This window comes from Podarcis erhardii (assembly GCF_964252035.2).
Source record: "Podarcis erhardii genome assembly, chromosome: 15".
Taxonomy (NCBI): domain Eukaryota; kingdom Metazoa; phylum Chordata; class Lepidosauria; order Squamata; family Lacertidae; genus Podarcis; species Podarcis erhardii.
The window spans coordinates 2482458-2504686 of record NC_138505.1 but is presented as its reverse complement, the minus strand read 5'-3'; the positions used below and the strand labels follow the sequence as shown (position 1 = coordinate 2504686).

At 48.7% G+C, this 22229-nt stretch overlaps 1 protein-coding gene across 1 annotated transcript; it reads right to left on the bottom strand.

Moving 5' to 3' along the window:
* Positions 1 to 917: 917 nt before the first annotated feature.
* S100A10 (S100 calcium binding protein A10) lies at positions 918 to 21477 on the bottom strand. The gene is made up of 3 exons (XM_081841501.1): positions 21323 to 21477; positions 3290 to 3452; positions 918 to 1543 (listed from the first exon to the last, which is right to left on the bottom strand). The coding sequence occupies exons 2-3, from the start codon at positions 3419 to 3421 to the stop codon at positions 1376 to 1378; spliced, it is 300 nt and encodes a 99-aa protein (XP_081697627.1). The 5' UTR covers positions 3422 to 3452; positions 21323 to 21477; the 3' UTR covers positions 918 to 1375.
* Positions 21478 to 22229: the final 752 nt, after the last annotated feature.

Genomic DNA, 22229 nt, shown 5'->3' with positions numbered 1-22229 from the left:
CCCCCTTCTCCTTGTGCCCTCCATCTTTCTGAGCATCAGGGTCTTTTCCAGGGAGTCTTCTCTTCTCATGAGGTACCCCTGACCGTTAGGTCCAGTCACGGACGACTTTGGGGTTGCAGCGCTCATCTCGCTCTATAGACTGAGGGAGCTGGCATTTGTCCGCAGACAGCTTCCGGGTCATGTGGCCAGCATGACTAAGCCGCTTCAGGCGAACCAGAGCAGCGCACGGAAACACCGTTTACCTTCCTGCCAGAGTGGTACCTATTTATCTACTTGCACTTTTGGGTGTCCTTTTGAACTGCTAGGTGGGCAGGAGCTGGGACTGAGCAACAGGAGCTCACTCCGTCGTGAGGATTCGAACAGCCGACCTTCCGACCGGCAAGCCCAAGAGGCTCAGTGGTTTAGACCACAGCGCCACCCACGTCCCTAATGACCATACTAGCACTGCTCAATCTCTGGGGCATTCATGAAAAAGCTGCAGCTCCGTGGTGGAGCCTCTGCTTTGCATGCAGAAGATCCCAGATTCAATCCTTGGAATCTGCTTGCAAGGCAGGGAAAGATCCCGTCTGAGAACCTGGAGAGCTACTGCCAGACGGTGGAGGCAGTGACTGGTAAATCACTGCCTTTAACAGATGCCTGACATGCATCAATGTGTGGGAAAGCGCATATTTTCCAAGGGACCCTTCAATCGGAAGAATTCTAAAGGAACGAGCAAGAAAAAAAAACACCTGGGCTGCGCACCCGGATTCGAGTCCTGACATCCGTCAGCTGTGACCTGGGGTTGACGGAACCAGTTCTTCTCCCTTTCAAAAGCTAAATCCCTCCAGCTCCACCCTCGCCTCACAAAGATGGGGTGAGCTTGAAAGAACACGTTGCTCTTAGGGTATTTATCTTTTCTCGAAAGACAAAAACAGGCCTTCTGGGTTTTAGAAAAATGTTTTATTTCACGGCCAAGGAGAGGGCACGGCTGAGGGAGGAACGAAAAGGGCTGACACATCCCTGGCAACGAAGCTTTGGGATTTCACAGAAGGGGTGGACAGGGAGGTCTTTGTTAGGGACTCGATTACTCCGCATGTAAGGCTGTAAACTTTAAAGCGCATCCCAATCACATTCCCCCATCAAAGAAACTCCATCGCCCAGAATCCTTTGAGGGAAAGATGCTCTGCGTGTATCAATCGTATTTCAAAGGTACACAGCCGCAGTTGTGTTATTATTAAGATCGGAGGCACGACACGACCTTTTATTTTTAAGCAGGAACAGTCGGCTCTGGAAAGGTTAGGCAGGTAAGCTTTTCTGGGGTTATCAGCACCGTGAGCCCGGCTGTGCCAAAGCGCGCCGCCAGTGCTCCGGGTGCGAGATGACGCACGCTATCCCATCAATATTTCTTGACTCCCGTTGGCTTCATCTTCTTCACGTAATACTCGTTGCATCCATTGGTCAGCCCAGCAATGAGAGAGAGGTAGCCCTCAAAGTTGACTTTCCCATCCCGACACTCTTCTAGGTTTTTCATGATCCGGTCAATGGCCATCGGATCTTTCTGGTTCTGAGAGAAATAGATGGGGCAGGCAGGGGAAAACAACAACAGGCCATTATCATTAGGTAAAGGGACCCCTGACCATTAGGGCCAGTCGTGACCAAATCTGGGGTTGCGGTGCTCATCTCACTTTACTGGCCAAGGGAGCTGGCTTCGGGGTCATGTGGCCAGCATGACTAAGCCGCTTCTGGCAAGCCGGAGTGGTACCTATTTATCTACTTGCAGTTGGACTTGCTTTTGAACTGCTAGGTTGACAGGAGCAGGGACCGAGCAACGGGAGCTCAGCCCGTCATGGGGATTCGAACCACCGACCTTCTGATCGGCAAGTCCTAGGTTCTGTGGTTTAACCCACAGTGCCACCCGCGTCCCTGCCATTATCATTACTGTTACCTAAAGGGCCGTCCTGTGGAAGACGGAAGCAAGCTTGCTTCCTGCTGCTCCCGAGGGCAGGATCCGAACCAAGGGATTCAAATGACAAGGAAGGGGATTCTGAGTAAATGTTGAGAAGAACTAAATGAGGGTAAGAGCCGGCGGACAGTGGAATGGACTCCCTTGGAAGGTGGCCTCCTCTTTTTCCTCGGAGGTTTCTAAACAGAGGTTTGGTGTCCATATTTCAAGGACGATTTTAGCTCCGATTCCTCCTTTTATAGAAGGAGAAATTCCAAAGAGGTAGCGGCCTTGGCCAGTTGCGTTGCAGGATCAACCTGCCACCAACCCTGCTGCCGTGCCCCAAATAAAAAAGGTAAAGGTAAAGGACCCCTGGATGGTTGAGTCCAGTCAAAGGCGACTATGGGGTTGGTTGCGGCGCTCAGCTCACTTTCAGACCAAGGGAGCCGCCGTTTGTCCACAGACAGCTTCCAGGTCCTGTGGCCAGCAGGACTAAACCGCTTCTGGTGCTGTGATGGAAACCAGAGCGCACAGAAACTATGCTTACCTTCCCGCCGGAGCGGTACCTATTTATCTACTTGCACTGGTGTGCTTTCGAACTGCTAGGTTGGCAGGAGCTGGGACAGAGCAATGGGAGCTCACTCCGTTGCGGGGATTCGAACCGCCAACCTCCTGACTGGCAAGCCCTAGGCTCTGTGGTTTAGACCACAGCGCCACCCGCTCCCTTTTCATGTCCTAAATAGCACAATTTAAAGCCAGTGCCCTCCAGACATATTGGACTTCTGCTGTCATCAGCCTCCATCGGTCAGGGATGATCAGAACAACATCCGCAATGAATTGGGCCCTGTGGTCTAAACCACAGAGCCTAGGGCTTGCCGATCAGAAGGTTGGCAGTTCGAATCCCCGTGAAAGGGTGAGCTCCCGTTGCTCGGTCTCTGCTCCTGCCAGCTTAGCAGTTCGAAAGCACACTGGAGCAAACAGATAAATACGTATCACTCCGGTGGGAAGGTAAACAGCGTTTCCATGCGCTGCTCTGGTTTCGCCAGAAGCGGCTTAGTCATGCTGGCCACATGACCCGGAAAAACTGTCTGCGGACAAATGTCGGCTCCCTCGGCCTGTAATGCTAGATGAGCGCCGCAACCCGCGACTGGACTTAACGGTCAGGAGTCCTTTACCTTTATTGTCTCTGTCTCTGCCTGTGATTGGCTCTGGTTCCACCTATGGTTGGGTACCCCTGCCTTCCTACACCCTCCTCTGCAAACAATGACATCAACGTCATCATCTGCAGTCTGAAAAGTAATAATAATAATAATAATAATAATAATAATAATAATAATCCAATAACAATCCCATTTCAGCCTCACTCACTTCCATATACCCAGGGACCTCTTTCTCCATCAACTGCCGGAGATCATCCTTCGTCAGATAGTTCTTGTCACCCGCAAATTTGTGGAAAGTGAACATGATATTCTCCATGGCGTGTTCTAGCTGGGATGGCATCTTGGCGCTGGTTTCTGGGGCACGAGGAAGTCTGCGGAGAAACGGGCGAGAGAGAAGGAGATGTTGAGTTTTGCTGTCTTAAATTCCCCTCGTGGTTGATGGAAGAAGTGTAGGAAGTGAAGACTACTAGACTGGACCAATTCTCTGTTGCTGCATTGATGCTTAAAAAAAGAAAAAGCAGGGAAAAGGAAAGTAAAGGAAGGAAGGAAATTCTAAGGCCAAGCAGGTGTTTCCTGCTTGGCAGGGGGTTGGACTCGATGGCCCTTGTGGTCTCTTCCAACTCTATGATTCTATGATTCATACTGCCATGAACCCAAGGGCCACACTCCCTCCTGGGCAATGTTTCAGGGGCCACATGCCAGGTGGGTGGGACCAGCGGGGAAAATGGGCGGAGCACAAACACCCCCTTCTGTATCCTCCATCCAATGAATGAAAAGGCATGATCAAAATTCGCAGACGCGCTCCAGTCTTGCAAAACCACACACAGAGTGGAGCCGAGAGAGTGTGCGGCATAAGGAGTTTCTTGAGGGCCAAACAGAGATGCTTGGAGGGCCACACTAGTCTCCCAGTCCTGTGGGTTTGCCACCTCTGATCCAAACTGCCAGAACTATGCGAATCACATGCATTGAGCAAAACAGGCATGATTTCTCCCATTTGTGGAATGTTTCGCAGTGTATTAATTTTAACTATTTTGCATAATTCGTACAGTCATACCTCAGGTTACAGACGCTTCAGGTTGTGTTTTTATTTGGGTTGTGGACTGCCGAAACCCAGAAGTACCGGAACAGGTTACTTCTGGGTTTCGGCGGTCACGCGTGCGCAGAAGCGCCAAATCACAACTCGCATGTGCGCAGACGTGCATTGCAAACGTGCATTCTGTACGGATCACGTTCACAACCCGAGCGTCTACTGTACTGGTTTTCCTCGGTCACGGGCAATGGGATGAGGAGCCAACACAGGACAACCGAGCTCATTCCTCAACCACCGTTCCATCACCTCTTGGGCTTCAGAGCAGACTTAGCCGAGACACAAATATCTTGGCGGCACCAAGGCCTGGAAAGTTTGATTTTTGTTTTTTTTTTTATAATAATATTTATTAAATTTTCCAATAAAACATACAAATACAAAACAACTACAATAAAGACAAACACAAACAACAACAAAAAACAACAAGAATAATTTCAAAACCTTATTTCTTAACCTTATTTCCCCGACTTCCTCATACCTCACCATTTTGTATTCTAGTTTCATTATTCCATCAGCAAGTCCCTTCCCTTATTTCACCATATAATTTTACTAGTTCCATTTCTTTTCTTACGCTAATGTCTCTGAAAACCAATATATTTTTTAAATCCTTGTCAAACTAACATTCTTCAATCTTATAGTATTTATTTAAATAGTCCTTGAATTTCTTCCAATCTTCTTCCACTGTCTCCTTCTCCTGGTCTCGGATTCTGCCCGTCATCTCTGCGAGTCCCATGTAGTCCGTCATCTTCATCTGCCATTCTTCCAGAGTGGGTAGATCTGGCGTCTTCCAATACTTTGCGATAAGGATTCTTGCTGCTGTTGTAGCATACAAAAACAACGTTCTGTCCTTTTTTAACACCACATGGCTTACCATACCCAGGAGGAAGGCCTCTGGTTTCTTCAGGAAAGTGTATTTAAACATCTTTTTCATTTCATTATATATCATTTCCATATAATGAAATGATATATAAGGAAAGTTTGATTTTTGAAAAAGAGAGTGAAGATTCTCTGTAAGATGCATCCTGTGTACCCTTCGTAGGAGCCAACTCCCTGGGGCCCACAAAATCCCCCATGAAGGGGCCAGGCAACCACAAATTCTGGTGCCAGGGCCAGGCACGCTGCATGGCATCCCTGGCCCTGGGCACCCACAGTTGTGGGGCCAAGTTGGCACTTCTGGTTCCCGTGGAGTACCGGTGCAGCTGTGCTGCTCTTAAAATGGCCTTGGTGGTTCTGTTGAGTTTTTTAAAAATTTAAATAGCATATGTTCCTAGTCCTCATGGTCAGACAGAAAAGCACAGCAAAAGAACAAGTATGGGTGTGAGAAACAGGGGCATGGAGTCTGGCTTCCTTTTGCTGGCCATACACTAGAAGACAGGACAAAATTCAACCGGTGCAGCTGTTCTTGGAAGCGTGATTGGTTTCAGTTACCTCTGCAGTCATACCCACAGATGAACAATAATCCCCATATTTTGTGCGTTCATGAAGAAAGGAACATGTTTCTGGGATGTGCAGAAACGGAGTTAGGCGGCAAAATGTACAGACACTATTTTCTGCGGGTGCAAAACTGGCCTGTTTTCCCCAGTGTCTTATTTCACCCCGCCCTCCACTTAGAAAAAAATTCCTGCAGACGCCACAAAAAATGCCAAGCCTCTGGGATGTGTGTGTCGCAATGCTCAGGAGGTCGTCTGAGCATGTGCAAAGTGCACCCCACAAACAAACAAACAAACACTGTGCAACTGGGATGGTGATAGCAGGTCCTGACCTCTTGGGAAATTCCTCCCTAAGGACAGAGAGGAAGCAAAGCACCAATCCTGACTGGCTGGTTCTGTGTAGCTCAGTGGAGTTCCTTCTCTTTCCTGCTCCCTTCACATTCCTTCCACTAAACGCTTTGTCTTTGATCCCTGGACCCTGCAGGCTGCCAAGAACATCTGGACTGGGGACAGACCATCTGGTTCCTATCTGGGGAGGGCTGTGCCTGGGGCAGGAGGCATTGGCCAGCGTCCCAGCCAAAGAGTCTCTCCCACCCATCCACCCGCCTTCCTCTTGCTCCTCCTGGCTGGCACTACGAGGAAGAAACACAAGGAAGAAGCACACGCTGACCCGGGATCAGCCTCTTAACCCTTCACCAGCAAAGACTTCCCTTAAGCACATGGCACACTCCTCTCCAGACAAGAAGGCTTCAGGCTCCCACTTGGAGATTTCCACTTTGTACAAGCACACCAGCCGGCCAAAATGCCACCCTTCCCCGCTTTTCTTAATTTAAATTTTATTAACATATAAATCACATACATATACATTTACACAATACACGTACACAACACACTACCTTATTTTCATAACATAAAACATACCTACATTACTCTATATAATACCTACCTATACTGTACATATCAGCAAACCTACAGACGGACACCCACCAACTGACTTGACTTCCAGCCATTCTCGTTATTTTTCCAACTAGCTTAAACGCATTTCGTCATTTCTTTAATCTCTTCTTCTGTCTTGACTTTACTCTCCCTTTCAAGCTAATCATTTTCTGGATTCACTTAGTATCTGTCAGAAATTCTACTTTTTCCACATAAGTTTTGATGTATTCCTTAAAGATAAAGGTAAAGGTAAAGGGACACCTGACCGTTATGTCCAGTCGTGGCCGACTCTGGGGTTGTGATGCTCATCTCGCTTTATTGGCCGAGGGAGCCGGCGTACAGCTTCCGGGTCGTGTGGCCAGCATGACTAAGCTGCTTCTGGCGAACCAGAGCAGCGCATGGAAACGCCGTTTACCTTCCCGCCGGAGCGGTACCTATTTATCTACTTGCACTTAATGTGCTTTTGAACTGCTAGGTTGGCAGGAGCAGGGACCGAGCAACGGAAGCTCACCCCATCGTGGGGATTCGAACCGCTGACCTTCTGATCGGCAAGCCCTAGGCTCTGCGGTTTAACCCACAGCACCACCCGCGTCCCTTTACTGTACATACCGGCAAACCTACACACCTACCCCACACGGACACACACCAAGTGACCTGACTTCCAGCCATTCTTGTTACGCTACTTTATTTTTCCAACTGCCTTAAGCACATTTCATTGTTTCTTTAATCTCTTCTTCTATCTTGACTTTATTCTCCTTTCACGCTAATCATTTTCTGGATTCACTCAGTATCTGTCAGAAATTCTACTTTTCCCACATAAATTTTGATGTATTCCTTAAAGATAGCCCCCTCCTTATTCACTTTTTGTACCATATCTCCTCTTATCCTCCCTGTTAGTTCGGCAATATGGAAGTATTCCATCATTTTAGATAGCCAGTCTGTTTTAGTTGGGACGCTGCTGCTTTTCCAATTTTTGGCAATCAAAAAAAATATTGGTCTGACTGTTCTTTCCATTTCCTCTGACATGACACCTAAGAGAAAGGATTCTGGTGTTTTTTCCCCTCAAATGAAAATCTAAACATCTTTTTCAGTTCGTTGCAGATATTTTCCCAGAATCCCACTATCTCTTTGCACTCCCACCACAAATGTAGAAATGTTCCTGCTCCATTGTTGCATTTCCAACAGACTTCACTACAGTTTTTATACACAACACCACCCTTCCCAGTTCACGGGCATTTCCTTTTGACATTTCTATTGAGATTTGACAGGCAAGTAAAAGCTGCATGCGCCAGAGTCAGAGAGATAGCTCAGTTGGTTGAGAGCATGGCACTGGTGATGCCAAGGTTGCAGGTTCCGTCTCCCTATGGGGTAGCTGAGGATTCCTGCCATTCTGGGGGTTGTGCTACAGGATCTTCAGGGCTCCTTTCCAATTCTGAGAGTCTATGATTCTACGGGACCAGACCCGCTAAGAGATGACTATGAACTCAATTCCCGGCGCAAACTGTGGATGCACAGAAACACCAAACAATCTTGAAGAAAATAAGCAAGACGGAGAGCCAGCAAAGATCATTTACAGATTTCTAAGCTAAGGAGGAAAACTGTCTGGGTATATAACACATGCCCATCGTGGGTGGCAAGAGATTTGGCAGCGGGTGGAGAAGGGCGGTTGTCACAAAAGAAACCCAACAAACAGAGGCAAAGCCCCTGAGAAGTAACTCCTCTAAGTTGTCTGTTACCAGCCGTGACTTTTTCTACCGCCGCTAAATTGCCAGACCCGACTCTACTGTCCCTTTAAGGTGAAGTGGAAAAGGTACGGCCGATTCTGGACCAGTTCCAACTTGGCTGCTGTAACCAGGTGTGCAATTAGGATAATGAATTAATTCAACAATTAAAACATTAATCCGCTGGCAATTTCAGCCGTGAATTGCATCTTGGTCACACTGGGGCAGTTCCCTCCCTGCGAGAAGCGAAGTTACAGGGAACCAGGCAGAGGGCCTTCTCAGTGGTGGCACCCGCCCTGTGGAACGCCCTCCCAGCAGATGTCAAGGGGATAAACAACTACCTGATGTTTAGAAGACATCTGAAGGCAGCCCTGTTCAGGGAAGTTTTTAATGTTTGAAGTTTTATTCTGTTTTTAGTGTTCTGTTGGTAGCCGCCCAGAGTGGCTGGGGAAACCCTGCCAGATGGATGGGGCAGAAATAATAAAATATAATAATAATAATAATAATAATAATAATAATAATAATAATTTTAAAAAACAAGGAGAAGCCGGACAGCCCTGCATTCTGGAAACTCTGTTTCCAGGCTGCCTGCTTCAAATGAGTCGGGTTGGTCTAGCGGACCTTACATGGCCCCTCCAACTCTTACGAAGTGTCAACTCCCCACCTTCATGGGATGCTATCTTCCCTCTCTCTTGGGAGGTCACCAAAGAACTGTGTTGAGGATGCCCTAGCTGTCTGCTTCGAGCTGGGTGGGCTGTTCTGGGCGACCGTACGGGGGCCACTTCAACTTTTACCAATGCCAAGCTCTCCAAAGTCGTGTCGGCATCCTGTCTGAAGGCAAAGACACCACCAGCTCCATCCGCTTCACCTGGAAGCCGGACGCGGCGTAGAAAGACTCACGGCGCAATTGTTGAGTCTCTCTCCCAGAAATCCCACAACCCTCGAGGTTGCTCACACTGCCTCGGTTTCCCCTCCTTTCCTCAGGTAAGGCCCAGCGGTTTAATAATCGCAAGACAGGAACGGAGCCAAGTCCTTTGCTGGTGATAAATCTCGGTGCAAAGAGCAGGGCGGGACGAGAGAGGCAGAAGGAGTCCAAATACCCGAAGGGCGTGGCCCCCAGGTTGTCTTAAGGCCTAAGCCGTCTCCTCTTGGCTCCTGGCCCATTTGCCTAATCCTAACCTGCGGCTTCTTGTCTGATGCCTGGAGCCTTCTGGAAGGAATCCCACACCGCCAATGGGGCATCGGTTCCCTTACAATTGCAATCCCCCCTCCCATGGTAAATCTTCATTGATTTAAAATACAAACGTACAACGAAGATAAGTATAGAAGAGTTATGGTAAATACAGAAGAAGAAAACATCAAAACATAAAAGTAAGAAAAAAAGAACCAACAATTTATACAAAATCATATCCATCAAATAAAAAAAAAAATTCTGCATAAAACTTCCAATCGTTCTCATTACAGTGGTACATATGCTTCAGGTTACATACGCTTCAGGTTACAGACTCCGCTAACACAGAAATAGTGCTTCAGGTTAAGAACTTTGCTTCAGGATGAGAACAGAAATTGTGCTCCGGTGGCGCGGCAGCAGCGGGAGGCCCCATTAGCTAAAGTGGTCCTTCAGGTTAAGAACAGTTTCAGGTTAAGAACGGACCTCCGGAACGAATTAAGTACTTAACCCGAGGTACCACTGTATACTGTTTATATTGTCATGGTTTCGTCGCAGTTGCAATTCCAGTCGCTGCTGGAAACTGCGGGGGGGGGGGGAGAGCGCTCGAGTTCGAATCCTGCTTGGGGGTTACTCACAGGGCTCTGGTCGGCCACTGTGAGAACAGGATGCTGGACGGTCCCTTGGCCTGATCCTGCAGCTCTCTTCTGATGTTCTTACTTGGAGAGCCCGGGGATTGAATCTGTTGCATGCCAAGCCAATGCTCTTGCCCTCAGCTGGGAAAGCAAACCAAGGTGCTAGTCCTTATGGGTTCTGAATGAAAGGCCAACTTAAATACTTTGTTAGAGTGTTGGGATCCTTCTTGCTAAGTAAAGTCGACACTGACTAGCAGTGGCTCTCGAAGGGCAGGGGAGATTCCCAGCCCTAATTGGAGACGCCAGAGATTGAATTTGGTACCCTCTGCATGCAAAGCATGAGCTTTAAGGCTTAGATACGGCTTTCCCCACCCAAATAAGAAAGAAAGATTCCAGACCTCATGATTCCAAATGAAAGGGCTCTGAGACAGGGGACAATTAACAACTCTTCATGCAGATGCTGGGGATCAAACCTGAGACCTTTGGCATGCAATAATAATAATAATAATAATAATAATAATAATAATAATAATAATATTATTTATACCCCGCCCTTCTCGGTTCAAAAACCGGGCTCAGGGTGGCTAACAACAAATTTAAAACTCTTTAAAACACTTAATTGTAAAAGCAGCATAAAATACAGTATAAAAACATGAATAACAATAAAATATTCAAAAATTAATTTAAGGGAAATAAGCATTGGATAATCCCTAGGGCTAGTTGGCTGAATTGGACCTACGTGGGCCAGCGAGGAGGCCAGGGGAGAATTAGCTGTGGGGTCTCAGAGCGGGTGATCTTCATAAAAGGGGAGGGGGAAGGAAGAGAAGGGAAATAAAAAGATCAGGCTGAATTCAAATTAAATGCCAGGTGGAATAGCTCTCTCTTACAGGCCCGATGGAAGGAGGTTAAATCCTGAAGGGCCCTAGTCTCATGGGACAGAGCATTCCACCAGGTCGGAGCCACCACTGAGAAGGCCCTGGCCCTGGTGGAGGATAGACTGACTTCCTTAGGGCCCGGGACCTCTAAACTCTAAGCCACAAAGGGCTTTAAAGGTCAAGACCAGCACCTTGGCAAAGGCTCTGCCCCAGAACTACTGCCTTCCCTCTAAAAAAGAATGCAAGGTTCTGGTCTCATGGGGCTGGCTGAAGAGGAACACAGAAGGCTGCACACTCCAAGCTATGGCTGCAGAACACTCCTTCAAAGGGGAAGCGATTTTGCTTAATCACACATGTTTCCTGTCATTGCCCGCTCCCTTCTGGGTGTTCCCCTTGGGTGGGTGTTGGCTGGAGGCTGCAGAGGAGAAGTTGTCTTAGGAGGGGGGTAGGAGGGGGGCAGAGGGGAGGGGAAGGACTCCTCATCCCTTGGCTGTTAACGCAATGACTAAACAGGGCTTAAGAGATCCTGGCAAACTCCCCAGCTCTGCTGCTGTCTCTCGAGTGGGGACAGCCCTCCCCACGGAGTCCCAGGCGGATGGGCGAGGCCTGGACTTGGTTAGCATTTGCCAACAGACGGCCTCGTGGGTAGATGACTCTGGGAGAAAGCATCTCCAACACAAGAGACAGAGGACACAAACTCCCCGAAAACAAGATGAAGCAGAATTGTTGTTGTTGCTGTTGTTTAGTCGTGTCCGACTCTTCGTGCCCCTCTGGACCAGAGCACGCCAGGCCCTCCTGTCTTCCACTGCCTCCCACAGTTTGGTCAAACTCATGCTGGTAGCTTCGAGAACACTGTCCCACCATCTCATCCTCCGTCGTCCCCTTCTCCTTGCGTCCTCCATCTTTCCCAACATCAGGGTCTTTTCCAGGGAGTCTTCTCTTCTCATGAGGTGGCCAAAGTACTGGAGCCTCAGCTTCAGGATCTGTCCTTCCAGCAAGCACTCAGGGCTGATTTCCTTCAGAATGGAGAGGTTTGATCTTCTTGCAGTCCATGGGACTCTCAAGAGTCTCCTCCAGCACCAGAATTCAAAAGCATCCATTCTTCGGTGATCAGCCTTCTTGATGGTCCAGCTCTCCCAGAATAGAGGGAGAGAATTTAGGATGCCCTGTTTTGCAGGTTGCACCATCTTTTTGCGGACCGTAGTCTGGTGAGCAGCTGCTTTGCATGCAAAATGTCCCAGGCATCTCCAGGCAGGGTTGGGAAAAACGCCCTACCCAAAACCCTGGAGAGCTGTTGCCAGTCAGTGTTCACAATATAGAACTAGATTGACTGCAAACTTGGCTGCAAGGCTGTCCTTCGCTGGCCTTTTCTCGGCCCGGAATCCATCTCACAAACGCCAAAATCTCAGTCCTGGTGTTCTGCAGCTCTGAGATAGTCCCTTGGGGTCAGTGCTGAGAGGTTTTCCAGGCTCCAGCTGCCCCGAGTGTGGAAATTGGAGGCCCATCTGCAGCCGGGAGCCTCGGCCATCGCACAGAGAGAGTGTAAAAGATTTATAAGCAGACGTCAGCCAGTGCTGAAACCCACAAACCCTTTTAACGGCTTCTCGGAAGCGTCTGTGCAATGCAGAGAACATATACTGTACCGGGAAGAATGCAAACTGTTTCTCTTTCCCTCTCTCTTTAAAGACACTCACAAATACATATGTTTTAACACCCCTGGACATACAGTGAAGCTGAATGTTGCAAGATTCAAAACAGAAGAAAGAAAGAATATAGAAAGAAAGATAGACCAATGTATCAAGATGTCTGAAATGAAGATGTAACTTTGTAGAGGAGAACAGGGTCACATCCTGGCAACTGTTACTACTAATTAGGTGGGGTTGCCATGTTTCAAAAAGTGAAAATAAGAACACAACAGCTGTTGAGCTTTTTTTTTTTGGAGGGGGTGGGGTGGCCAAAGTTGCTGAGCTTACGTTTTTGAGCTATTTTTAATGAAATTCGCCAAAATCTACTCTTCCGATGTGGGTTGCCGTAAGTCCAGATTTTCTCGGACATTTCAGTGATTTCCGCCCATAGTTTCCAGCAAGCAAATCTCAGCTATCTCTGGGTAATTCCGGACATATCGCAATCCTAACTTAGGGGGTCTAAAACTAGCACTCTTTTTATTTTACTTACCTTTTATTGCCGCAACTGTTGTTTTATAGTACAGTGGTACCTCAGGTTAAGTACTTAATTCGTTACGGAGGTCTGTTCTTAACCTGAAACTGTTCTTAACCTGAAACTGTTCTTAACCTGAAGCACCACTTTAGCTAATGAGGCCTCCTGCTGCTGCTGCGCCGCCGGAGCCCGATTTCTGTTCTCATCCTGAAGCAAAGTTCTTAACCTGAAGCACTATTTCTGGGTTAGCGGAGTGTGTAACCTGAAGCGTATGCAACCTGAAGCGTATGTAACCTGAAGCGTATGTAACCTGAAGCGTATGTAACCCGAGGTACCACGGTACAGAGCAGAAGGGCAGTGGGAATAATAAGAGAAGCAATGTCTGGCTTCACGGTTTTTCCTGCATCATGTCCTTTTTTACATAGCACAGGCACACATCATGATACATTGCCCGGCCCTAATGAGTGTGTGCATGTGCTATGCAAAAGTCACGATGCAAGAAAAACCTTGAAGCCAGATGATGCCTCTTCTAGACAGCGCCATCCTTATTTCAGACATTGTGATATATCGGTATATCGCGATGTTTAGCTGGCGATAGACAGTATCTTGATCTTGAAAACCAGATACCGCCCGGCCCTAAGGGTATGGACCAGGACCAGGACCAGGGAAGAGGTGTGGCCTGGAAGGGGCATGGCTTAGTGAGAGGCCACTCCCACAGCATCCATTCAAAGCACATGGCTTCCTGCAAAGGATCCTGGGAATCTTAGCTCTGTGGTGGGAAAAGCCACTTTGGGGGGAAGCCATGACCGTTAAAGGAGTAGACATGTTCTTAAATTGTATGGTGTGGATGTGAGCAGAGATGTCCAGAGGACATGTCCAGAGGACTGCATCTGGTTCTGGGGCCTGAGGCTCCCCCCCGACTCTGTTCTAGCCATTGCACGATACTGCCTTCCCTCTTGATACAGAGCGAAGAGAATGATGGTGCTCTGAGTCCAGGGTTAATCTCTTTGGTTAGGAGTGTGAGCAGCCTCACATTCTCCCCAAGTAACTCACAGATGGAATTCCATTCATGATGAGTAAGTCTAGCAATGGGGTCCTGTGCTTCCGAAGGCATGCGCTCATGCGCCCACACAGTGCCAAACCCTGTTTATTTTAAGGGCTGTCCTTTGTTCAAAGAGCAATCCCTTTCTTAAAGACTCCACCCAGAATTCTGCTCAGATCTCGACAGTCGGCCACAGATGCCCTTATTCCATGGTGAGCTTTCTCTCTCTCTGTGTGTGTTTGTGTATTTGCACACACAGAGACATGCACACACTTGCACAAACCACTGGGCTTAACAGAGTCTTCTAGCACACCGGATCCACCAATATCAAAACAACTATTTCGACAAGCAATAGGATTTAGTTTTCTAGCACACAGTTTCGACAAGCAATAGAACTTAGCAGCTTTAAATGGAAAGGTATTGGTGCAGATATAAGAACATTGGAACAGCTTCCAGAATCAAGGCCAATGGCTCACCAATGAGCCCAGGATCCTGTTCTCACAATGGTCAACCAGAGGCCTCTTTTTGGAAAACGCCAAAGCACAAGAACACTTCTCCCTCCTCTGGTTTCCAACAGCTGATGCTCAGGAGCATCGCTGCCTCCAGCCATGTCGGCAGAGCCACCAGGACTAGTAGCCATTGATAGCCCTCCCTTCCTCCAGGAATGGCTGTGTAATCCGCTTTCTGAGCCATCCAAGTGGGTGGACATCCCTGGCTCCTGTGGCAGGGAGTTCCACAGTTCAACTGTGTGCTGCGTGAAGAAGTCCTTCTGTTCATCTGCCACAAATCTCCAAACACTTGGCTACGTTGGATGTCCAGTGTTAGGAGGGAGAAAAACATTGATCTGCTCACTTTCCGCAGGCCAAGAACCATTTTATAAACTTCTATCACGTGGCCTTTCTCTATCTTTCTATCTATTATCTATCTATCTATCTATCTATCTATCTATCTATCTATCTATCTATCATCATCTATCATCTATCTACTTGCCTACCTGCCTACCAATCATCTACCTACCTACCTACCCTCTACCTACCTACCTACCATCTACCTACCTACCTATCATCTATCTACCTACCTATCTACCTACCTACCTGCCTACCTACTATCTATCTATCTAATTTGCTACTGACTTTTGAGTGCTCTGGATGCTGGACTGATTGATCTGCCTCCCCCCTTTGTCCCAAGGGGAGCGAAGAGCAGCTAACTAGATCACTTACATGATAATAATAATAATTAATCATCATCATCATCATCATCATCATCATAATTTATTATTTCTACCCCACCCATCTAGCTGGGTTTCCTCAGCCACTCTGGGCAGCTCCCAATAGAATATTACAAACACAATAAATACATCAAACATTAAAAACTTCCCTGAACAGGGCTGCCTTCAGATGCCTTTTAAAAGTCAAATAGTTGCTTATTTCCTTAACGTCTGGTGGGAGGGCGTTCCACAGGCTGGGTGTCACCACAGAGAAGGCTCTCTGCCTGGTTCCCTGTAACCTCACATCTTGCAGGGAGGGAACCTCCAGAAGGCCCTCAGAGCTGGACCTCAGTGTCTGGGCCGAATGATGAAACAATGTGGCGGATCTTGGTCCATTTTAATTGCAACGGGTCTCCTCTGAGCAGGACTTTGTTGGGACAACCCCGCCCTTCTCTGACAGCTTGCCACAGTGGGCTGAGATTGGCACTCTTAATTCCATTTACGTATCTCTTCCCCAGGAGGCAGCTCAAACCATTTTACAAGAAAGCAGTCGCATCGGTTAAAAAACAATCACATGTAATTGTTTTTTTGTTTTTTAAAAAATGATGAGGCAATTATAAGCATAGAGACGGTTTTAAAAACAACAACACATACACAGAATCAATTCAGAATCTGGGACAGGTGCCAAACATCCTAAAAGGGGGCGAGACAAATTTGTAGAGGCTGCCAACGGCTGCTAGCAGAAATGGCGCTGTCCCCTGTCGGAGGCAGTATGCTTTGCAACGCTAGTTGCTGCGAAATCAGAGAGGTTGCTGTGAGAACCGGGTCAGGCTTTAGATTCGGATCTAAAGCACATCCGAATCACGTTGGAAGCGCACGCCTTCCCCCAGAGAATTCTGGGAGCTGTGGTTTGTTTATTACTGTCCTGGGTTCGAAACCTGACTTGGCCACATGAAGCTCTCTGGGCGTGACCCTGGCGGCCAGTCACTTATCCCTCTGAGCCTATAGCCCTACCTCACAGGGTTGTTGTGGGGGTCGAATGAGGAGATGGAGAAGCATGGAACGCTACTTTGAGCTCTCTGGAGGAAGAAAAACGGTGGGATGCAAACTCAGAAAATAAATGGAATAAATAAAGAGGAAGCGTTCTTTCCTTGCAAGTCATGCTCACAGCCAGAAGGCAATCTGAACTGGCTCGATTCTTCTTTTCCACTGGGGCAACCAGTTAATTTATTCAGGATGGATTTAAAGAGAGCAGAGCGCTGGCGTCATCGGAGGAATGCGAGGAGAGGAGGGCAGGGGAATCCTTTCTGCCCCGAGGGCCAGATCCATAGTCTGCCAGCCCTCCGAGGGCCAAGTGGGTGGGAGCAAGGAGGATGCTTCATCTAACTGTTGCAGCACCGTTGCATCAGTTCCATTGGTCCACCTACCTCCATAACGTCTACACTGACTGGCAGAGGCTGCCCAGGGTTTCTGGGCCATGCACCTTCCCAACGCTACCTGGAGAAGGCACTGGGGTTGAACCTGTGACCTTCTTGCATGCAAAGCATATGCTCTGCCGCTTGGCTATATGAAAAAAACTAAAGCAGGTTTCTAGTCCTCATGATCCTGAATTAAAACCAGAGCGATTTAACTGCGAATCCATTTACACAGGGAACTAGAGCTCTGAGACAGTTTCCCAACAGGTCTCAGCACCCGTAACAAACCACAGCTCCCAAATTACAGTCACATGCCACCCCCCATAACCCAGGGAACTGTAGTTTGTGAAGGGCACTGCAAACTACACTTCCTGGGATTCCTGGCCATTAAAAGCGGCAGAAAATGCTTTAAATGTACGGTTTTGGGCGTGACCTGTGACTGCAAGGAACTGAACCTCCAGGGACAGGGACAGTCTACCTCGGAGGCTCAGATGGGGGTGACAGGCGTGGCTGTATCACAACTTGCTTGGAGGAATCGAGGGAGGAGGAGGAGGAGGAGCTGGCCTTTGGTCTGATTCAGAAGGGCTCCCTGCTTATCTTATTATGACCCTGCAAACAGCTTTGCCACCCTGGGAAAACAAATATCCTTTTGAGAAACTTCGGAGGCACCCCACCCACCTCTCTCTCTCCAGATCTGGGAAGAGAAATTCTCTTCACCAGGACTACTGATCCAACTCTTGTGACATAGCCAGGGAGGGTCTCCCCCTGCCAACAAACATGTGGTCTGACGCTGCCTTAAGTAGGTCACAGAAACGCACAAGGGGAACGTCTTCTCTGACTGTGCTGTCTGGTTACACTTCACTCCGGGCCCTTCCATTTCCTCACCCTGAACCCCCAACACCAGAGTCCCCTTCTGACAACTACGCCCCACAATTTGCCCCCCAGAAACCGCAAGAGCGGCTTTAAAATGCTGTGACGGCAGAGCCTTTCAACAACACACAAACCCTTCGAACCATTTGCTGGCTTCCTTTGAGATCTCGACAGGCCTGCAACCTTCAGGTACATTTTATGGAGTGACAGTTCTGTCTCTATGGTGACACTTAGCCCCATGTATGGCAAAAGGTCCCTGCAATGCCGAGGGTTGGACTAGATGACCCTCGCGGTCCCTACCAGGCTCTCCAGATGTTTCTATAGAACCTCCAGTTCCAGGGGCAGTCTATCTAGATTCTGAGGATCCTCAGGGCTTTTGGCTGCTGTAAGAACACCTATACATGAGATAGGTCCTCTTTGGCCTAGTCCTGCCACCAGGCTCTGTGTGGCATCCCATACAGCAGAAACATCATTTTCCAAGACCACCATCGTCGCAAGCCCGGCAAATCTCAACTGTGAAATAACACAAATCTGCTTTCTTTAGGCGAAGAAAACATCTCGCTTTTTTTCCTTTCACGACTCGGACATTCGTTCCCAAACCCATAGGCAACCGAACTTATTTTAACGTGCCTGTTTTGCATTTTTGGGTGTTTTAAAAAACATTGCAGCCTGTTGCTACAATTATCCTCTCTGTGTTTCCTATACATGAAACAACAAACCTTTTACCCAGACGCAAAACTGTTTGTTGTTACTTTAAGGGGTTGAAACCAAGATGAGAGGATGGGAAGATCAGAGAACTGAAATTCAGGGCTCCGTGGAAAGGGCTGTAGCTGAGCGGTCCCCCAAATCCAATTCCCAGCCCATCCTAGCAAGGAAGGAAGAATATCCTCTATTCTTGTCCTGTCCTGTAACAGACCCTCCCTGTTATAAGGCTGCTCCTTGGGTAATCAGGCTACATGCCACACCCTGGGGGGGGGGCAGCTGTAGTGTGAAACAGGGGAAAGCAAATAAGAGCCTTTCTCCCCATAGACTGGAAGCTACATCAAGGACTGCTGGCCAAGTTTTGAATGGATGGATACAAAGCATGACCCTCCAGACCAGGGGTCAGCAAACTTTTTCAGCAGGGGGCTGGTCCACTGTCCCTCGGACCATGTGGTGGGCTGGACTATATTTTTTGGGGGGGAAATTGAACGAATTCCTAAGCCCCACAAATAACCCAGAGATGCATTTTAAATAAAAGAACACATTCTACTCATGTAAAAACACCATTTTAAATAAAAGGATGCTGATTTAAATAAAAACACGCTGATTCCCGGACTGTCCACGGGCCGGATTGAGAAGGGGATTGTGCCGGATCCGGCCCCCCGGGCCTTAGTTTGCCTACCCATGCTCCAGACTGGCACCCAATGCTAATTCCCACCAGACACAATGGCCCATGGCCACTTACATACCATGCATTCCCCCCCTTTAATTTATTCAATCATTTATCGATCATTAACAAAAAACCAAGAAACTGCTTCAGGGGAAAAAACCACCTCCAGATCACAATATTCCACAAGAAAACACAACTATCACAAAATTAAAACATCTCTTCTAAACCTGCAAAAGCAACTTGGGTTTGCTTTCATGGGAGGTGGTTATTTTCTCAAAGAGAGCAACCAATTCTCCCAGAATTTATTTCTGAATTTGCTTGCAACGCTTCGCCTTAGATATTATTTTTGTCGTTGGAGACGGCTTCCCCAAAAACTTCATGGGGCCACTCTTTCCAAGCTGGCAGCCATGCGGCTTTCAATTTTTGAGCCACACAGCATACATTTAAAGCACGTTCTCTCTCCCCAGCACCCCAGAGAATCCCGGGAACCATAGACTGCCAAGGGTGCTGGGAATTGTAGCTCAGTGAGGGAGGAAAAGTGCAGTTTCCAGGATTCCTCCCCCTTTTTTGCAGTTGTGTGTGTGTTTAAAAACGCAACCAGGTGGGGTCGGTCTGACAACATCTGAAGGCAATAGCTTTGGTTGTCTCTGGCCTAGGAACCAAGACTCATTCTGAGCAAGATGGACTTTGACCTCAGCTGGAGGGGCTTGGGCCTCTCTGGGTGTGGAATGCAGGTAACCTCACACAGATCCATCACACCTTTGGAACCTTCTTATGCATGCTCCCTTAGCAAATGCAAGGGATTTCAGTCCCCAAAGGAACAGGCTACGCGACAGTGGCGTGGTCTAGTCCCAGAGAAGTAGCTAGGCCCTACTCAAGAGTAGACCCACTGGAATTAATGACCCCAAACTAGCCATGTCTATTAAGGAGCCTACTATGAGCAGGACACGCATTTGGATCTATAACCCGTTCATTTCTTTCTCTCAGTGCAGAATAGTCACCCTCGGCTACGGGTCCAGGACACCCCCAAAAGGTGTCCTTACTCAGTGGGAGAGCAGGTGCTTTGCATGCAGAAGGTGGCAGGTTCAAGCCCACCGTCTCCAGCTAGGGGTAGGGAACGAGCCCCGTCTGAAACCTCGGAGAGTGGCTGCCAGTCAGTGCAGACAACACTGAACTGGATGGACCAATCACTCGATTCGGTCTAAAGGAGCCTCCTCTATTCCTACATACTTCAGAAATGCATCCATTTCATGGATCTGCACTTTCTCGCTCTCCACAACTGGGATTAGTCAGCCACATGGCTGGGTGGGGGACTCGAACTCCAGACATGTCCGTAGTTGGGAGCACACCCTACCAAATGATGGCAGGACCTACCCAGACCCATGTCCCCCCAAATTCTGCCTCTGGAACCCCCACGTCCTCTAGTTTTAGTTTTGGGGTGTTGATGGTCAGCTCCTCCACCCCTTCAAAGCACTAAACTTGGGGTTACTCCCTTCCACAACCCCCTCCCCCTAAATAAAGTCTTCCTGGAGAATCCAACCTCCCATAGTTCTAAATGGGGAGGAGGAAACGAACCACCCTTTTTGCTCAGGACACCAGATTTTAAAATCTCCCCTAAAATAAAAATAAATACGCCCCCCCAATTTTAGCGATGCTTTTCAGACCCAGAGGTTTTATTTTATTTTATTTCTACTGCAAGCCCGTACGCAAGAATAAGGACGCGGGGTTTCGACCCACTTGGTCCGGTTCACGAGTAGACCCAGTGGAATCAAAGGGACCTAATCCCCCCGCCCCGTGCCCATTCACGGCAATGGACCTGCCTCTATACTCCAAGCCAGATTAACGCAGGACACACACGAGGACTCCAAAATGAATTCTGAGCGGAGACCGATTGATTCAGGAGAAAAGACCCCCTTGCCCCAAAACACCCAACCCACTTTCTCAAGAGGAGACCACCCCGCTCTCATTCCCCAGGGCGGACCACACCCTTTCCCCAGAACTGCAGGCTTTTCCACTGCAGAAAAAACAAACGTTCCCTTGCAAAACCCCCCCCCCCAAACTTATTTGGTTTCCAATAAAACTGCACAGCAACCTCAGTCCAGTTTTCCCCCCTCCCTAGGGTGCAGAAATTTTTGGGTGGGGAGGAGGGTGCTCCATTTCAATGGGGAGAACCCCACTTTTCTGAATGTTTCTTCCAGCCCCCCCCGCCTCACCCCTTTTCTATCCTCCTCTAGCAAGCGAGCGCGCAAGCGAGGCGCGCGTCTTTTTCTGCGCCTCTCCAAAAAGTCCCCGTTACGCGCGGCTGCAACGCCCCAAAGAGACTCACCGCGGAGGAGCTGCAGAGAGCGCGAGAGGGAGCCTGGAGCGACGGCTGGCAGGAGGCAGAGTGAGGCCTCTCGGCCAACGCCTCCGCAACCCTCGCCAGGCTGGGCTGGGCTGGGCAAGAGGGGCGGAGACGGAGGCCGGCAGCTCCAGCCCCGCCGGGGGAGAGCCAGAGAGGACCGGCCTCTTGGAGAGGAGCCACGTGGGGTTACCAGGAGGAGCCCAGCGCGCCTCAGCCCCACTAGCCAAGAGGGTCGGTTTCACAGGAACCACTGGACATTTCTTGCTTTTTCTCCCTTTTCCAAAAGGACTTTTCTGCCTTTCCAGAACAAACGCAAGGCAGACATTCAGCAGGTGCAGAGAGAGAGAGAGAGAGAGAGAGAGAGAGAGAGATGGGGGGGGGGATGCTGGACTAGGTGGGCCACTGGCTAACTACAGTACAGGGCCTTTCTGATATTCTGGTGGAACCTCCAGATCTAGGGGCAGTCTATCTACATTTTTAGATTCCTTGGGGCATTTGGCCACTGTGATAATTAATAGGGTGGTGTGGGCCTTTAGCCTGATCCAACTCGGATCTGCTAGTGATCTTCTGTCCTCTGGCTGCCCTCCAAATGGAGGAACTGCACTTCTTTACCCTGAACTTTAGGGACGCGGGTGGCGCTATGGGCTAAACCACAGAGCCTAGGACTTACCGATCAGAAGGTCGGCGGTTCGGCCGACTCTGGGGTTGTGGCGCTCATCTCGCTTTACTGGCCGAGGGAGCTGGTGTCATGTGGCCAGCATGACTAAGCCGCTTCTGGTGAACCAGAGCAGCGCACGGAAACACCATTTACCTTCCCGCCAGAGTGGTACCTATTTATCTACTTGCACTTTGATGTGCTTTTGAACTGCTAGGTTGGCAGGAGCAGGAA